At 32.7% G+C, this 20,350-nt stretch overlaps 3 protein-coding genes across 3 annotated transcripts; 2 read left to right on the forward strand and 1 right to left on the reverse strand.

Annotated features, from left to right (window-relative positions):
• Positions 1–805: 805 nt before the first annotated feature.
• LOC134283129 (exocyst complex component 5-like) lies at positions 806–11,209 on the reverse strand. The gene is made up of 17 exons (XM_062765584.1): positions 11,070–11,209; positions 10,384–10,626; positions 9,828–10,025; positions 9,242–9,309; positions 9,063–9,091; positions 8,654–8,763; positions 8,230–8,415; positions 7,396–7,472; positions 7,110–7,220; positions 6,877–6,972; positions 6,592–6,760; positions 6,164–6,272; positions 5,878–6,001; positions 4,135–4,330; positions 2,949–3,105; positions 1,951–2,111; positions 806–1,340 (listed from the first exon to the last, which is right to left on the reverse strand). The coding sequence occupies exons 1-17, from the start codon at positions 11,109–11,111 to the stop codon at positions 1,254–1,256; spliced, it is 2,163 nt and encodes a 720-aa protein (XP_062621568.1). The 5' UTR covers positions 11,112–11,209; the 3' UTR covers positions 806–1,253.
• Positions 11,185–13,760, forward strand: LOC134283130 (kxDL motif-containing protein 1-like). The gene is made up of 4 exons (XM_062765585.1): positions 11,185–11,404; positions 11,808–11,960; positions 12,961–13,007; positions 13,273–13,760. Exons 1-4 carry the CDS (start codon positions 11,274–11,276, stop codon positions 13,656–13,658), a joined length of 717 nt encoding a protein of 238 aa, XP_062621569.1. The 5' UTR covers positions 11,185–11,273; the 3' UTR covers positions 13,659–13,760.
• A 2,599-nt stretch (positions 13,761–16,359) lies between these two features.
• LOC134283094 (uncharacterized) lies at positions 16,360–18,223 on the forward strand. The gene is made up of 4 exons (XM_062765529.1): positions 16,360–16,489; positions 16,580–16,762; positions 16,913–16,981; positions 17,351–18,223. Exons 1-4 carry the CDS (start codon positions 16,381–16,383, stop codon positions 18,091–18,093), a joined length of 1,104 nt encoding a protein of 367 aa, XP_062621513.1. The 5' UTR covers positions 16,360–16,380; the 3' UTR covers positions 18,094–18,223.
• Positions 18,224–20,350: the final 2,127 nt, after the last annotated feature.

Below are 20,350 nucleotides of genomic sequence, written 5' to 3' on the forward strand. Positions count from 1 at the left end.
ACAGGTTTTAATATGTAATTCATATGGACATGCTGATTCCACCCCACCCAATAAAATTAGTTTTAAAATTAAAAATATTATATAATATCAGATTAGTCTATTAGGCAATATGAAATTAATTTTAATTACTTTTCATCAAATTCATTTTAAAACTTAGACTAGCCAACAAGAGCTATTTTCAATCCAACAGGCTTACCCATTTGCCCAATACTCAAGGGATTTAGATAACACCGATGCTCTTTGTTAGCTCCTCACACTCAAAAATCATTAATTTCTCTCTAATTTTCTGTTATCAAAATTCTTCTTGACCAGTGCTTGATAATAACACTCATGGGAGAGGTAGGATTTCCCTAACATACATTATCATAATATTTGATATAGATTGCTGTCAAGTATATGCGCTTAAAAAATAAGTATTTTCTTGATTTAACACTTTTTTAATAAGGACAGTGCAATACTCATACATTATTTGGGATGTGTTAATGAATAGTAAAAAGACACATTTTTTTTTAATTTCACTTCAATTAAAGGTCACAGTGACCTTGAAATAGGTCGCAACACACCTTCTACCTAAGATGCATAAACTGGCCAAGTTTGATGATTGTAAGTCTTATAGTTTTCTAGTTATAGGCCAGAAAGGATTTATCCATATTTGGCTATAACTTCTTAATTAAAGGTCAGAGTGACCTACTTTTTGTGCGCGACACACCTTCTACCCAAGATGCATCAGATGACAAAGTTTGATAATCCTAGGCCTATAATAGTATTAAAGTTATGAGCCGTATGAGCTAGACACAGGAAAAGCTAACAGACAGACAGATGGACAGACGCGAAGCCTATAACATAATACGTCCCGTCTTAAGACGGGCGTATGAAAATCAATATGTTCATGTACATATTCTTTGTTATTGAAACTTATGCTTCATGGAACAAGATATGCTAGTGCATTTGGATTTTTTTTTTGTTGAAAATAAAAAAAATGTATAATTGAAAAGTGGAATAAAATATTTTGAGTCGGGCTAATTTTCATGGGTCGGTCGGCTAAGGGCAAACAAAAAATATTTTAATTTAGGCCTAAGCTGATCTACAGATACAAATGTATGACTTATGTACGGTGTTTAATGCCCATTTCATTTGTTATTATTGTGCTTTAAAATCAGAGTAAAGAAAATTGGTCTGAAAACAAATCTGGTGAATTATCTTATACTCTTTTGAATTAATTTAAATTATGACAGCAAATTATTATATAATTATTATTTCAGCATCATAGCTATCTTAGAAGTCTTGTAGTCTGCTCTCAGTTGAATAAAAGCTTGGAGGACAGATTTATCTAATCCAGTCTAAAAATAGAAATGAAATGTATATGAACAAAAGTGTACACTTATCCCACCTGCTGATTTCCATGTTTCTCACAAGGAAATAAATATGTTAAAACATCTAAATTACAATAATGAAAACAATAGGTATTTTTGAGAATCCAAATTTCCTAAATGAAAAAAGCTCTCATAATGATTTTAAATGTAACTAAAACAGGTCACGGAAACCACCTTACATGGCAATATTATTATGGCATGCAGTGCATACAGTAAACAGTTGTTTATTCTGATAAAGAAATAGCAGAATCTGTTGATGGAACCTTTGATAACTGTTTAATTCTACAGAATGAGATATTTACCTCTATTAAAATATCAACTCTCACATTAAAAGTTTTGCTTTATTGCCTTTATCAATTACTGTAGATTCCTTATAATACCCTAGGAATTAATTATCGCATAATTTCGCAAGGAGCATCGCTCGCGAAATAAAATTTCTTTCTTTTATTTTTATGTTGCTGAAGTCTATGTAAATTCTGTTGATCAACCATCCATTCGCTAATTATTTCATGATAATAAGTTCTCGTGAAAAATAAGGAATCTACAGTATTTCATTTAAACCTTTACGACTACCTACCAGAGTTTCTCCACTGCAGACTTCCTTGAGGTTTTCTGGGACAACCACCAGTAGATTACACAAGGCATGAAGCTTCTCAAACAGGTCCGACACTACCGGAATCTTAAACTCCTTCATACACTTCCTGTATTCATTCACATCACAGATCACCAACATGGCACCTGTAGTACAAAGTTTGATTTAATTTATGAGATTTTCACTTCCGCAAACAACTTCATTAAACTAAACCTTCATCTTTTTCTAGCCCATGTCATTTAAATGACGTTTTTCTAGACTTAATGAAGATATCATAAATGGTACAGAATAAAACTAGAAATTTTAAAGACATACATTTATAACCTTGGAACCTTGAAGTTCAGTGACCTCTAAATGTTTATTTGTCTTTCACTATCTTAAAAAACATATTCATGAAAAGGTTAAAATAAATTAATCATTTATCATATAAAAGTGCATAAATATTCATGGAAAAATAAATCAGTGGTTCTGTGAGCAAGCTCATGAAATCATATCTCCTGTTTTCACCTTGAATTTGTATAGATAAATTTAATTTTAACCAGATTTATGAAACTTTCTCTGGATATTAACAATGTTGAAATAAAGTGTGAGCCATAATCAATTGTATGTTTTTCTCAAAAAGTTCCAATTATTTTTCTTTCAGGGACCTCAAAGTTGCCAAATTGACCTTGAATTAGGTCAGGGTCAGAATACATGTATATTTTGCAGGCATGATCATGCAATCTTTGCATTTAGTATGAGGAGCCATTGCTTCTTTATTCCTAAGTTATGACCAAATATATCACCATTTTGGTTAGTGACATATACAAGCTTCATTAGCTAATGCAGTATTTGTGTATGTTTCATCTACAAATAACTTTACAGAGTACATGTATTTTATCTGAAGACAATACTTCTATGAATCCTTGTTTGGGAAACATAAAAATTTGTAGGCTTGATATATATCCAGTAATTTATTTAGAGAAATTATCTGTTACATTTACCTAAGGAATTGTACTGGAATTGCTGCAGATGTTCAAAGAGTACTCTGTGAAGTCTTGTACCCAGCTCTGATAGAACAACATCCACATTCTTCCCATCCAGACTATCTCGGATGTTCCTATGTATTCCATAGATAAACTTCACCACTTTTGAACATGCCTACAATCAGAAAGAAACAAGAGCTATCAGTAGTGTTTGGAAAGCAGATTCTTCAATACAATGCATAATTTTTACTGTAATTGGAATGTACATGCATGTATCAATAATTCTAATTTTTGTTTCTGGTCCATAATTATAAGTCCTTTCCTGATAAAACAATTTTCTGGCCCATAGTTATACATCAAAAAGCATGAAGCATTTATCAAGTAGCTTATACAGCCTGCTCCTTGGTATCCCCATCTAAAACAAGAGGCCCATGGGCCACATCGCTCACATGAACACATGGACTAGTTAAAAAACACAAGTCAGCTCAGTATTGAAAAGTTTACTTGTTGGGGGAGGGGGGATTTGATTTTTTATTACTTGAGAATGTCACTATATCGATAAAGCATACATTATATAATTTTGTCATACTTGAGAAGAAGAGTTTTTAAAGATTTTTCCTATATATTTCTAATATGTAAAGATTTGATTGCCAATCATGGCCCCACCTTACCCCCAGGGATCATGATATGAACAAACTTGAATTAACTCTAACTGAGGATGTTTCCATATAAATATCACCATTCATAGCTTTGCTGATCTTGAGAAAAAGATTTTTAAAAGATTTTACCTAAGTATTCCTATGTAAAACTTTGATCAGCCATTGTGGCCCCACCCTATCCTCAGGGTTCATGATTTGAGCAAACTTGAATCTACACTGAGGATGCTTCAACATTAGTTTCATCTTTACTGGCCCAATGGTTTTGGAGAAAAAAATTTCCTAAAAATTTTTCCTATATATTCCTATGTAAAAATTTGATCAACCATTGTGGTCCCACCCTACCCCCGGGGGTCATGATTTGAACAAACTTGAATCTACACTACCTGAGGATGCTTCCACACGAGTTTCATCTTTCCTAGCCCAGCGGTTCTGGAGAAGATTTTTATAAAAAAATGTCCTATATATTCCTATGTATAGGATATATTTTAGCTCAGGTGAGCTAAAAATGTGTTATTTTAATTGTTATAACACCTAAGAAATCTTACAGGAGACACCATAGCCAGCATAGCACTATCATCATCAGGTTTGAAATCGGTTTTCTTCTGTTCCGCAGCAAGGAGGAACTTTACATATCCTGTGATGGCAGTTATAGCCCTGTCTAATCCACTGTCAATCTTAGTTTCCAACTGTTCCCTCAAATCTCTCTTCTTCTGTAAACATTCACTGTGTCTTGGTGATGATCTAAAGGAATATAGGTACATATAAATGGATAATGGGAAATATACACTAAAATGAGGAATACAAACTTCAAAAAGGAAAATAAGTAGGAAATAAGGAATATTGACACACAATATGATTTACAGGTTATGTTATGCAATTTGCACTTTTTATAAATGACAAATGAACCTGCATGAAATTACAACCAAAAGTCTCTGATGAGAGGCAGTGTTTTGAAAATAGCTAATAACGAGCTAAATAAGTGTAACAAATGCTCTTGCAACTAAAAGATCTACATGTACTATAAATTCAATGCAACATCCTGGAACAGCAACAATAACTAGTGCTAATTGTAAAGGGGACTGTTACGGATGTTCCCCAAATGCTCCCCAACTCCCTTTTGGTGCCATATTCCCTGTAAGCTTCATTAAATAGGACAAAATCTATGCATTTGAGACTTTAACAATGCCAAGTTCATTCAAATTTTAGCATTGCACGCGTGCGCATGTGAATGCATGTGAATGCATGTGCGTAATGACCATATCATCTTGTCTACACAATCTATATATTTTAATATACTAAATATTAAAGTATTTAATCCAAAAGTATTAAAAATATGCTCATTCAAGTGTATTTTTGATTTAACTCATTTCATGTGCACGCATGTGCATACAAGAGCATGGTGACCATATCTTCTTGTAGAAGTCCATTACATCTATCTATGTTCTAAATCCCACCCCGTTTGGTTGAAAACCAAGGGATTTATAGCTGTTTAAAGTTTCAGCCAATCAGATTACAGCGCACGTACACGCACATGTATGCATGTGCATGGTGACCATACCTTCTTGTAGAAGTTCATTATATCTATCTACGTTCCAAATCCCATCCTGTTTGGTTGAAAACCAAGGGAGTTATAGCTATTTAAAGTTTAAGCCAATCAGATTGCAGTGCACGTGCATGCACGTGTTTTCATGATAATTGCTATATATCAATTTGTAGGATATCTTAATGCATGGCTATGTTCAAAATTTCATAGGATTTCGTCAAAAAACAAGAAAGATACTGAGACTTTGGTTTCAGCCAATCAGAGCGAAGCGCACGTGCATGCGCATGAGATCTTGCTATTTTGACCATGTCATATTGTCTATGCCACTAATATATCCTTATATTCTGAGTTTCAAAGCATTTCATCAAAAATGTAAAAAGTTACGCCTATATCAATTAAATCGGTCATTTCACGTGTTGCACGTGCGCGCTCTTGCAAGCACTTTCGCGCAAAATGACCTTTGTTCGGCAAATCTACATAACATGTCTACTGACCCTAAAAACATTTTACCTTAGTCTGATGTGTAGTTTACAAGATCACTCGAGTACAAAATTTTCCAAGGAAGAAGAAAAATATAATAATGATAATAATAATAATAATAAGAAACATAGTAAAAACAATATGTTCCCCAACTTCATTTGGGGAACATAATAAGTACCTGGTATATATGTTCCATACATACTTTTCTCAAAATAAACATGTAAATGTATTATGATTTTAGGTTGGATCCTTTTTTTTAACTCACATAACAAGGGGAACTAGTGAATCCATGAACTGCTTTTCAAACAGGTGGAACAATGTATTGGCTTGACCGACTACATCAAAGAAATATACCTGTGGGGGCGTCCGGGGGTCTGGCAGGGGGATAGCTGAAAAATAGGGTCTGAGAATTACATTTACGACTTTCTTTTCAATTACCTAGATACAATTCCATTCTTTGTTGAAAATCCTTACTTAAATATACTGTAGCTCCAAGGTTTCACTCGATTAAAAATAGCGTCCAATACATTTATGTTAATTTTTGTAAGTACCTTGTAATCCTAATTCTACTGCATAATCAATATGTTCAACTACCAAATATTGTATCAAGACATCCAAAATCTGCACTGCATTGCCAGCCATATCAGAACTGCTGGACAGCTGAAAAATAAACAATCAGGAAAACTATAATCATAAGAGCAAATAAGGTGCAATAATATTGACTAGGAAATACATTTCTTTAATTAAGACACATTCTTGAAATAATATTTTGATCAAGTTGGAGCATCAATACCGGGTAATACATGTACTAGATACTCAATTTCAGTAAACACTTTTTGATAGGAAGTTAATAAGTGTCCACAGACAAGAACAGAATGCAGTATAACAGAGAAATGAATTCTCAGTTTTCTCAATGCTCATATCTCTAACAATACATTAAAAAGACTACACACAATAAGAATGGTCTTTAACAACTCACTACATGACAGCGTTTGAATGCATTCTTGGCCTCCTGTAACAAGCTAATGGTCACTTCTTGTGAGAGGAAGGTCTCACCACCATAGTTTTCCACAGCTGGACCAATGTTTACATTTGCCTTGGTAAGAGTGCCTATCTTGGCTTGCAGATCTCTCTTAAAATCTACCAACCTGAAAAGCAAAACATATATTTACCAGGTATATATGATAAACAGCTGTTAGAACCATATTGACAGGTACTTTTTACACTGGTTTTTGTTCAAATGTCTAAATTATATGTAACTCACCCTCCAGACTGAATCTGTTTTTTAATGTGATTTGTGTCTTCATAATATCTCTGCAGATGAGCTGAACATCTCTCTTTCAGATATTTTGTTTCTGATCTGGAAAACATTATATTTTACCATATTACACAGAAATTAAATGTCTTTTACAGTGATTAAATAGTCAGACACTTCATCCATTTTATGTCTGTAATTGAAACAAAAATGAGCAAGTCTGGAGTGGATTTGTGCATTACCCGATATAGGCTTCGAGATGTTTTGCAAAACTTTGCTTTGTGAGTTTGGTGAGAAAGAAACTGTCATTCCCCATCTTAAACTGGGACAACTCCTCTGAAAGCTTCACTGTTCTGTATAAAAAAAATGCATTATCCATGGGAAAAAAAGGAAATAAATTAACTTTTTTAAAGGAAAAATATGTTTACTTTTTTCTGGGTAATATTTACATGAAATCAGATTCACAAGTGTTAATTGCATTAAGTATTACTTGAGGGATTTCTTGTGAATAAAGCAAATGATCCATACCTCGTGTACAACTGATAAAGCTGTACAAGGTATTCCTCTGGGTCATCCAGGTGATCCAGCTTAGAGGAAATGTGAGTCTAAAAAATACATACATGTAGTTAGTTTTAATAGTTTAAAAGTTTTCAGGTAAATCACTATGAACTTTTTATGAATTCAAACTCCATACTTGATAAATTTGTCACATTCCAAATAATGATGAAAACAAATTAATTTGAGAAATTTAGGCTTTTTGAGAAACTTTAGCTTAATTAAAGTTAATAATCTACATTTCATGGTAAAGATTCAAACTACATGTATATGTAATATAATTAATTGTTGCTTGATTGTTTAGAAAGGATTTTAAAAGTATTTTCCAATTAAAACTATAGATACTGTATATAGTTAGAGAAAGACGGGTAACATATGACAGATATGTAATCTGATCTGTAAAACTTGTTTGAGCTTCTTGCTCAGAATAACTAAACACAAGCTAATGTAAAATGCTTCCTACACATTTTTAACAGTTTTTAAAGAGAACTGGAACAACAAACGTCAAAGAGAGTGCATTACTTGTAGGAACAAAATAATTGCTCCTCCTCAACAGTTTGTTGTACATGTATCTTAAAAAGTTTTTCGCAAAATGAAGCACTGCATCTTTTTCTCTGATTGCCTAAGGAATAACTGAATAACTGTATATGATGTGGGTCTTTTTATCCCAAATTCATAAATGTGAGTTATTTTTTAATTGAATCAGTAATTTTCCTAGCATTTTAGGTGGAATTTCAAAACTTGAATCAATAAATGATCAAACAGAAAGAACAATATTGAGATCATACATGATGTACAGAATCTCACCTGTAGCTTGCCATGGTAAATGTTCTGTACTAATTTCACCATCACCATGTCTGGATTACTGAACACATCACTGATCATCTCACTGGACCTGACACAGAGAGGGAGGACGTCATCAAAAGGGTCCGGCTTCAGGTACGCCCCCTTCTGGGACTCCGTGATAAAAGTCTCTATACACTGCCCATAGCCCTGGAATGAAAGATACATTTATGCATGTATGTAATTTGTAGTTTAAAAGTAAAATATTCACTTTTGCTTAAATATCCATGACTTCTGACACTTATATTGAGTAGATGCAGTGTTTATTCATAATATAAGAAGTTTATCCTGTTGATTCACCTACCGGTAATCATTTTGCATTTATTAACAGCTTAGTTTATGATCGTTCTCATTAAGTTAAAGGCATGGATAGAATTGACCTACTGACCTTGAAATTAGACAGCACAGCTGCCACCTTCTTCATCTTCCTTTTATCTCCATCAGAATGGGCATTTTTGAATTCCACAATCAGCTCCGACTCCACATAGTTATACTTATCTTTTAAAAAGTGTATTTTTATTAAAATCTATGGTTAAACTTATTTGATAGCATTTGTACATATTCTGTTTTTGTCTCTGCTAGTCTATTTCATCAGGTTTTTTTTTCAACTATAACTATAATAATATCTTGTCATTACAAATCAACCATTAACTTTAAATTGATGAAAGATAACTAATTTGCATCAACAGTCAGAAGGACATTGTATTTCATGAAAAATCTGGCTAAGCAGGAGGAACTATGAAACATTATAATGACATTATAACTACCGGGCATTAATACGGCATTGATTTACATACCCCAAATCTTTTTACGTGCTCTGTCAAATCTGAAAAATAACATTCAAAAACACTTCAGATGTTGTAGAAAAAAATAATTGTAAATGCAATGTTTCTTTTTTTTGTTTATTTAAAGGTTATTTCCTTCTTTCTTTCTTATTTGGTCACAGAGTAAAATTTGAAATAAACAGCATACTTACTTATCATTTGCAGGTAATTCTAGGGCAATCTGGTATAACTTCTGAATTATGTCAGCAGCCAGTTGTAACTTAAATGAAAGCAGTATAAAAATTTTCATTAAAACATTATGCCAGATAAATTTAAGTTTCAACACATAACTGAACAGTTTTACAATTACATGTACAATGCCTTCAGAATCCAATCTAGAACATTTACATGTAAATCATTTATCAAAAAAACAAGACTGTTTTCTTATATTTACATATCATTGTGAATATAAAAGGTGTCTGGGTTTTTTTTTAAATCATTGCTTAAATTGTGCTTTTTGAATTAGCTGCAATTATGTAGCCCTCTCAGATTTTTTTAATCTGATGTTTTCTGGAGAGGCCCCCCAAGAATAAAAGGGGGGGGGGGGGGGAGATGACTACATTATTGCAGCTATATTTGAATATATGTGTAAATTACTGATATTTCCAATGCTAAAATAATACATGTATTACTTTGTGAAATCATGCACATTACATTTATACATATGGAATAATTCTTCCCCTGATTGTTTAAAAAAAAAATTCCCCTGATTGTTGAAAAAAAATCATGTTGAATCACCTGGAATGGATCTGTGAAGACAGCTGATTTGGGAGGTTCATCAGACATGAACTCATTCAAATAGTTCATAAGTCTTTGAGCCTCTACAGCTCGAGCTCTGGGTGTGTTCACTCCTTCGAGCTGGTCCCCTAAGTGAACAACTTTAGTGGCTACTAAGTTAATTCTTTCATCCAAAGACTGGAAGTGGGAGTATGATGTCTGAAGCAAACAAAACAAAAATAATAATACTAAAAGAACAATAAATGACAAGTTTTCTATGCCATTAAATAAAATTCAAATTTATGTAGACCATGTAGATGAGGTTTTTACTTCCTGAATTCTCATGACAAAATTTATAATGTCTTTATTTATTCAGAAAGTTTTTATCAAATACATACATTTATTATAAGAATTACAAGAACCAAATAAATTAGTCCAAATTGTTGACAGGGTCTCTAACATATTTATATATAACTTGGAACCTTTTCTGGTCTTGTCTAAGGCTCATTTCTGGGTTCATTTTTTTCTAGAAATAATTATCAATGAAGGCAAAAAAAGTTGCTTAGCCTGCCACTACCTGATTCCTTCTCTGCAAGTCAGCCACCCTTTGCCAGTGCTTCTTCTCTTCATCCTTACAGGAATGCTCTAACTTTTCAATGTTTCTTTCAATCTGTTTGTTTTTCTCCTCTAGGTCTTTGATTGCTTGTTCAAATGCTGAATGCAGACTCCATGGATCAAAATTTTCATAACTGTTCCGAGCTTTCTTTCCAATAGTTTTCCAAGCTAATCTCTCAACAAATTCATGTGCATTAAATGGTTCCTAAAAATTAGTTTTAAAAAAATCAAAGAATAACTTATTAAATAAAACACATTATTTTAAAAAATATCAAAATATAACACTACTTTCCAATGCCTTTATGTCACAAAACTATTGTGGAGCAACCACTGCAATTCAAGTCAAAAACACTATTCCAGTTTCAGTTGGAAGTTGACTTTTTTTATTTGAATAGATCTATATGGATAATGGAATTTCGATAGCCTTGTAAAAATAAATTATGAAAGTAACTATTCACAGTGTATGTCACAAACAATGAATGCAAAGCAAATATTCAATCATCAAAATACTAAAATTGCATCAGTAAAATTTGAAAACCTTATCTATCTAGTGCTTAAATTACTTTGAATGATTCCTTATTTTAAGTAGGCGTGTCTGAGGCAATTCAAATTAAAGACTATTTTTGTTGATGAAACAATAACACAAACCTGCTCTAACTCTTCAAATGACATGACTAAAGTCTTTATCATATACAGATCATTAAACAGCAAATAAAGTGCTGTTGCAGTCCTTAAATACAGCAAATCTAGTCATTTTTCGACTGCTTAAAAAATAGGGAAGTCGTCTGTCGGAAGGGAAATAACCGAGTATTTCTTTGGAATGCCGATCCCGAATATTTTCATAGCGGCAAAATGTCAACAACAACGGAAGAGAATGATGAGGATGAAATATCGATTGAACCCTCTAGGGCTTTTACAGAGGCACTTGTTGAACAAGTAAACAAAGAAGATGTACAATCCATGGTACAGCTTCAACGAGACATGTAAGTAAAAATAATAGGGGGCGTACAATGGTGACAAAGACCATAATTCGAATTTCCTCTAAAAATATTGGTTCCGTGTAATATGCGTAATTGTACTGTATGATTTATGCATTTCTTTACATATTAAGTACTAAAACATTGTATAAACTTATGACATGACCAATTGATGATCCTTGTATGTTCTTTGCTAATGATTGTAATTGTTGAGAGACATGCCAGAAATTAATACAGTACATTTTAAACAGAACTTTGAAATATATCAATTTAATGTAATGATATTCAGATGAAATGATTTATGTACAAGTACATCAGTACACTGTATGGTATCTGATTGCTTGAAACTACTTTGTTGCAGCTGTACTGTATTTTTAATTTTCCTGACTCGGTATTTTTCTTAATTTAGGTTGGCTAGATATGAGAAAACCAATGAAATGTTAATCAATTTCAATATGCTGTCATCCGCCCGTTGTGAGGCAACAACACAAGAATTCCGACAACATACCCAAGTTCTTGGACAAATGAAGGCAGACCTAGATATCATCTTTAGGAGAATAAGGTTTATATTTTGTTAAGGAGAAAGAGAGATCTATACATGTACAGTTAATTCTCGATAAACCGCCACCCTTTGTAATTTATAAATCATGGCGGTATAACGAATTTGGCGATGAATTGAATTTCCCATCTTCTGGAAAACAAGAAGTAGAGTTACTGTTGTTAGCAATGCCATTAAGCGTTTCTATCCTTATTATTACATGTACATGTATATAAAAACTGATTGAAAATACTTCAAGTAATTTTTTTAATGTACAAATTCGCTAAAACAAAATGTGCAGTTATGAAATAAAGACAAGTACATGGGTGTGCATTTAAATCTGCAGTTCTGCTATTGAAAAAAAAGACAACGTGCTGGGTCGATCCGATCATCGTGATATATTGCCGATAGTAAGTAAAATGAATTCTTGAATAAATTTAAAGTTTATGGCAACATTGTTAATAAAACATTCACAATTTATACCGTATAATTATTTTTTCAGCAAACTTTGCAATGTTTAAAGCAGAGATCATCTAAATTATATAGTTATCGGCGTACTTTAACAACGACCGCTTTCGTCGCAAAGCCGTGACCATGGTGACTAAATGATTTTTATTAAACAGTAAACAAAATTATTATAACAGTTCATGTTAAAATCTTTGTTTATTTAGTTCTTGTTTAATTACTTAATTACAGGTACCCTGTCTGCCTTTGCATGCTTTACAACAGGGATAGTGTCAATCAATTAGCCGCGCTTCACTGACCACACGCACCTGTGGCGGTATATCGAGATAATTGACACTAAAAAATGGACGTTTGTTGTGAAAACAGGGTGGCGGATGGCGGTATGCGAATTTGGTGTTATAAAGAGAATTTTATATAGCAGGAAAAACGTTCTTGGGAAATCATGGTGGTATTGCGAAAATGGCGATGAATCGAATGGCGATAATTCGAGAATTGACTGTATATGTTCTTTGTTTTATTAAAATGAATTTAGCACTCAATTTTCAATTATATTTCATAGGACCTTGAAACAAAGGCTGGGAACCTTATATCCAGAGGCATTTGCTGGTAAGAAATAGAAGTTAGAAACTTTCAATATTTAATTACAATTTTTTGCATATTCAATCATTTTAATTCGGGTATTGCATCTGCATTTTTTCTAACAGAAATGATTTTTCTTGGGGGGGGGGGGTCATATCCAAAATAACATGAGCATTTTTATTGCATCTAAACATGCCACCTCTACTATTTGAATTTCCAGGCAATAATAAAAGATTTAATTATTATGCATGTAAATACATATTTAATTTTTTTTCTGTTATATTTCTTTCAGCATGTAGTGATGTGTACAATATACTGGAAAACAGCGAAGAAGAAGATCACGCAGAGAAATGTCCAGTGAAAGTTAGTGTTACTGACACTACAGAAAATAAACAGGACTCAGAACAACTACAGAACGGTGCCAATAAATTAAATACAGAACATATACCAACGGACCAAGCAGAGCTTAGTGAACAATTCAAGTCAAACTGTGCAGTGAAAAATACTGATTCAGTGGAGGAAAATGGTATCAATGAAGCTTCTATAAATGCTGAACAGTCAGATGAAAAGCTATTATCAAATGAAACAGATTCTTCTCCAAGCATAATAAAAGAACTGAAAAGTGGTGGATCAAACCATAAACCAAGTGGCGGTGACAGTTTAGAAAATGGTACATGAGAAAAAAAGAAGATGTGTTCCTCTTGCTTTATTTTATTGTTATATCCGTTCAATATATTGTATTTCATGTAAAATAAATATTTGCTTTATAGTTACAACAAATTTGGCCTGATGTAATTCTTTCAGTCCCCTTTTATTATTAGAGTTTTAAAAATAAGAATCAACATTAAAATACCTTTGCTAGTATTTATGTGAGCCCTACAAATTAATTTATTAACTGAATTTTATCTTTAGATTTTGAAGTTCCATGTGATAAAAAATCTTAACATCTCAACATTCTTATTGCTTGTATAATAATATTTACATCCATAAAATATTTTCTGCTTTAATGCGAAGGTGTTTCGTATATAATCAATTCATTAGATGTGACTTAAACTAGTTCAACCACTTCTTTCAGCAATTCTTTCTTTCATCAAAGAAACTAACCATGTCATACAGTTGAAAATACACATACAGTACATTACACATACTTAAACCTACTTTACCAATATATTTACATTTCCAATGCTTTGTCCGAGATAAAATTACAAATAGTAAAAATACTTTATTTTGACATAAATCTACTGGTTCATTGATTGGTGCAGTTAGAAAATAAATCATGTGCAGGGCAGGACAAGTAGAGACAGAGGTTTTCTTTTCCTAGTTGATTCAATACGCAAAGGCATATTCTACATACCTGGTACATGTACGAACTATTTCTAAAATTTGTTTTACCTTCCATTTTCATCATTAAACAAAAATATTTTAAATTGTCTTCCTTGTTACTGCAATTAGAGGTAAAACTAAGAAATGAAAAAAAAAATATCTACATGTATAAACAAATACATGTACATCATGTATGTGAAGAGCATGAAGAGGGCATGAAACACAGACCCTTGGATATTCCAGAGGTTGGATTAAATGCTTATGAGAAGTAAGCATTCCCTATTGACCAGTCTCATCGGCTATGAGCCCTATGTATTGATAGCTAGAGTAGATGGAACATTCCGTAGCCAATTTCAGTATAAAAACAAAGACTTAACAATTGTTATGAAACAAATCAGTCAAAATGTAAACTACCCAATAATAGGGTATACCATCTTCGCTAGCCAAGGGTTTCTGATACGCTACTCTCCTCATAAACCCTTGGCCTACGGTGTTAATAGAAATAGGGATTTTTTTCCAAAGTTCTGATTGGATTTCAGTACACCCAGGTCGACCAATCAGCAATTGTTTTTCGTAAATGATGATATTTGCGTTCGGGATACATCTTCACTATTTAATCTCGGAAATTAAACAACGATCCGTAAGATAACATTCAATTCTATGAATAGCCATGGTGTCATCCAATATCTTCTAAATATGTGATTAAGAATATATAATGAAGCTTCAGATTTGTTCTATACATTATAAATGAACATAACTCAATTATTGCTTCTTAATTATTCTTGAAAAAAACAGATTTAATTTTTTTTAACACTTGTCTTTATTTCTGGCGATATCTGTGCGTACCTGATAGTCAGATCACGTGACGGAAAACAATCCTATCTTTTGACTTCACCGTAGGCCAAGGGTTTATGAGGAGAGTAGCGTGTCAGAAACCCTTGGCTAGCGAAGATGAGGGTATACTTGCTAAAAAGTTCATTATAGCGACTTTTTAAGAAATGCCGATTTGAAACGAGAGTGTTGAAATCCCTGTAACAGCAACTTATCCGTCAGTAGTCTAACAAATTTTGTTTCTGTGCTCTTCTTATCAGGAGTCATTGTAAATTTTAAAAGTGGTTTGGACATTTTATTTTTATTATTTTAAGAGACGGCACATTTTGAATTCCCTTTTTTATTTGTTTACAGTTTTAATGCATGTAAAAATTTCTATTGAAGTGTATAATTGCCTTCTGCAACACAGCTGTACATTCTTGTTTTTTTTTTATCGCCTTGCACAACATGTTTTCTGTCAATTTACATTTATTTGGACATTAAAAATGTTAACCATCACTCTTCACATTTAATTCTTTCCAAATCACTGCAAAACTCCGTATTTAATAAATCTGTTGAACAAAGAAGTTTGTATTTTTTTTTTGAATATTTCTACGACCAACTTCTAAATCTCTGTATTTATAGAAATATTCCATTATCTCATCATCGGAAATCTTCTACAGAATGTTTCTGTGGACCTGATGAATATTTACTTTTAGAAGTCATCGTAACCACAAAATATGATAATAGTGATAATTTTAGCCAAACAGTTCGATACTAACACAGTGTTATTATATAATACCCTATCTTAATCGGGTATTGCCTTAAAAATCATTATTTTAAGGCCAAACTGCATAACCTTCCTATAAATATATTTTTAACATTTTTATAAATTTAAAAACTAAATTTGGTAAAGATTCTATTTATCTCCTTAAGAATTCGTTCTAGCTGTACCTTTATCAATTGTACTGGAGCACCTGTCTTTAAGAGTACAGGCAAGGGCAATTATCAGTATTTGTTTGTTTTAAGTGTTATGTGGCACCAAAAATCACTGAAATATTATCAGCATTAAAGTTCGCTTTTTTTTATTCTTGCCCAATACAAGTTTTATTCCATAGTTTAATACACAAAAGGAAATGATTTGAACATGATTCGCATAAAGATATTTGTAAGTCATGTTCTCGTTTTGGGAAGAGGAATGGCTTTACAGTTAGAAGCCAATGCATTCTCTTTGTGTGGCCTAACACAGCAAAATTGACAACAATGGATGGAACTTGACAAAGAGAGGTGGAAAATTGGAATGAATCTTACAATGTATTTCCTAGCAGTTTTCTTAACAATCTTTGTTCATCTGAAAGAAACTAGTTTTGGACAAGGTAATTTATTGTGGGAATTGGTTTATAGGAAAATTTTCAGTATTACGAGTGTATAAAAATCTGCATAATTTTTATTTATGTATTTCAAAGTTGTTGGAAATGGTATGGACCTGGACGTAAACAAATTCTTTCCCCATCTCCTGGAGAATTCCATGCACGCCGTTAACCCTATGGTCGCCAACAGTGGGGGACTAGGAAAGGAGTGCTTAGGAACGGGAAATAGCTTTTACGGGAATATTCCTATGGGAAATCCAATGCAAACTGGGTTCATAGGTAAAAGTCGTTAAATTCACGTTCAAATTATTCTTTTAAAAAAACCAAAAAAAAAAAAAAAACATTTTCTTCTGTTTGTTTTAGGGTTTTTCTCTTCTTGTAGTTGGTATTTACTTCATCTAAAACACACGCACATTGATTTCTTTCCAGCAAATGAGCATTGTCCTTGTCAGATTCATATTAACTCTCTGGGATGTTATGTCTGTAGCTGTAACTCAGGTAAGTGCATTTCTTCATGGCCATAGGAACCCGGGGGGGGGGGGGGGGGGCAGATATTTTTCCGATATACATAGCATACTATAGAAAACTAGCTATACAATATGTTTGTGTTCCTCAATAAAAACGTCTGATGACCTTTTTTCTTGCTTGTCAAGGAATTTCTGGTATCTTTTTAGTGCCCCCAACTTAAAATATTTACTCCCCCCCCCCCCGAAACAAAAACTGAAATTGCTAATAATAATAATATTTTCCAAAGAACTCTAAAGCAACGAGATTTAAATAACTTATCAATATATTACAATATATTTCAAACACTGTTTTCTGTTCAATATGACTGTTCAATATATTCTGCAACCTTTTCATTTTTAGATTCACCACAGACTAACCTCAAGATACCGACACCAAACACCCCAGGGTTAAACATGCAGTTCCAGTATCCCAATGGACAGGAGTATATCACCATGAGACCCACGAAAAACATAGGATTGGAAAAGGCTAAAGCAACATTGTTACCAACCACGAGAAACCAACCGAACACGTACATTTCAACTACCTCAAAAACGGATCAAGGTGACGTCATACGATCAACTACCTCTCTGTTGAAAACTTTAAACTCGACAACTGAAATAATTTATAAGGATGGGACGAAGTCAGTTATTAGATATGCTGAGATAACATCAACCATGGGGCTGGGAAATCTTTCCAGATCAAGTTTAGACAAAGTAGCAAATGAAACGTCTTTTCCAGAGAGATACATGGCTATCTTTGTGGGACTTGGGACGGTTTTGTGTTTATTTCTTGTTCTCGTTGTGATTTTCGTCTTCAAGTGGCGATCAACGACAAAGGAGCTTCGTAGACAACAGAGTGAGTTGTACTTTGTAGAGAAAATCAATCGCCAAAGCTCGGTGGTTTCTGAACTTACGCTTCAACTTGAGAGGGAGAAAAGAACCTCGTTATATTCTGTTGTGGAGTATGATATGGAGTCCACATCCCCAAAACTGGACGTCCTTTTGACTCCAACGGCCCCGCCATTAACTCCAGGACAAAAACAACAAACGGCATTTCGGTACCCCACGGATGATAGCAAACACGACTATCTTGAGCTGATCTAAATGTACATTGTTTATTTAATATACATGAAGTGTGCAGTTGCCACTGTGCAAACGTTAGACATTATTATATGAAAGATTATTTATATAACTGATATTAAACATTTGGTTCATGTTGAAAAATAAATCCGTATTATAATTCAATATTTTGTTAATAAATATAAAACCTTTGAGATATCGTTGACGACACACACTTTCCTTTTGAAATTGTCAATCGTCTTTCGCATACATCTGTCTCAATTAAATAATGAAATGCTTTCTTTGTTTGTTAATAGGGGAATTACTGTTGCAACTGTTGCAGAAAAATACATAACCTGCATGGATGTAGTCCGCTTACGCTGGTTATGTAATTTTTTTCTGCAAAAGTTCAACATGACGTTTATTCCATACTAACAAACAAAGAAAAAAAAAACTTTATTGTTTATATTTTTATCTGTATGAAAAAACATTAAAAGTAAAATTAAATATATTAAATATTATATTATAGATGAATATGTCATTGTATGCATAACTGATGGAACAGCCGTTGTCCAAGAAATCTACCCAAGTGGCTCACCTAGTGTGTTTATGTACTGGTTAATGGCAATGGTCTTCATAAGAAATAAAGGAAAAATATTCAGTGGATGTAAATGTTCTCGCGTGAAAACAAAATAATTTGTTAAAACTCTTTTGGGAGAATAAGAAGATGAGTTTTCTTGATTAGCCTGTAGATAAAATAATTTGTAGATAAACTGTTTGAAATATTTTAGTCATCATTTGGCGAATACCCCCATCACAGCATCGAAAAATTTCATTCAAGAGACCATGTATCTAGCTTTGGTTAGCATTTTCGTTCAGTCTGGGAATCAAAATATAACCAGAACTATAGTTAATTTATAGTTCAAAATCGTAGCAGCTATAATAATGTAGTTTTAATATAGGGAACTAGAAAAAATGTGACAACTTAAGTATCTAAAAAATCTTTGAAAAAAAAATATGAAAAATTAAAGAAAACATGTTTTTATGCCCTCGTTATCGAAATATTTGGGGCATAGTTTTTTTGCCCTGTTCGTCTGTCTAGCTGTCTGTTTGTCCGCCAGTGACTTTTGATTGGTTGTAGCTATGGCTTTCATATTTCACATTCATATTCATCATGACAAGGCCTTTTTTGGGTACATGTACCAACGTATTTGACCTCTTTTGAGGATGAACTTTGAACTTCGACCCACTTTAGCAAGAATTCAGCAGTCGATAGAAATTTCAAAAAATTAACAAAAATGTCTTAAAATTTAAAAGTGTTCCTGTTATATGAATCTGTGATTAAAAAAAATTCTTCATACGTGCACGTGCACCTTTTCAGACTGAAGGTCAGAAACCAATCGGTTCCGTGTGCCGAAGCAAGCAAAGTTATTTATATATACAATGTTTATAACAAATGAAAAATACACTTAAAAATTGATTTTTGCTTTTGTTGCTAATCCTTATCTGGTAATTAATTTTTGTGTTGTTTAATCGTGTGCATTATTGATAAACGTAATGATTTACCAGGCCTAACAATAAAATAAGCAGCTGTTTTCAAGACCTTTGATATAGTACCGGGATCGATGCTTAGATCGATAACTTGGAACTTTAAATTATGCAAAATTGCATTTTAAGATTAACAAATATACAAATTTTTGTATTGCTTGTTTTCACTAAAACGAAAACTTCACCTTTGGCCTATGTAGCAAGAAATATTTAGACAACATTCCAAATGCAAAATATTGAAATATTTTTTTTTGTCCTTTGTCTAATATAATGTAAAGAACACCTTAATTCATTAAAAAAATATATTAATTTTCGTTAATTATAAAGGCAGATCACTATCCTACATTTATTTATATTAAAACTTTTTAGTTTGCAAAAAAGTACATTTAAAAATCAATCTTTTTCAGGAAAAATCGTGTGTTAAAGACTAAAACCAAAAACTTCAGATTGTTGTAATATTTAAACAAAATTAATATTTCTCTTGAAATTGTTTGTGTAAAAATACCATACCACATTCCTTTTAAGAAGAGAGAGAGAGAGAGAGAGAGAGAGAGAGAGAGAGAGAGAGAGAGAGAGAGAGAGAGAGAGAGAGTTTCCGAAGCGACTTCCTATTTTTCCTTCACGCTATTCAGCAATTTTCTTCCAATTTCCATAAAGTTTGCTGGTGGAGCTATAGGAAATCTTGACATACACAATTGTGCAGTCATTTACCGGAGTAAATAGTCATGACATTTAACAAACTCTTATTGACCAT

Source organism: Saccostrea cucullata, unplaced genomic scaffold (genome assembly GCF_032062105.1).
Source record: "Saccostrea cucullata isolate Sc308-1 unplaced genomic scaffold, CSIRO_AGI_Scuc_v1 ctg326, whole genome shotgun sequence".
NCBI lineage: Eukaryota > Metazoa > Mollusca > Bivalvia > Ostreida > Ostreidae > Saccostrea > Saccostrea cuccullata.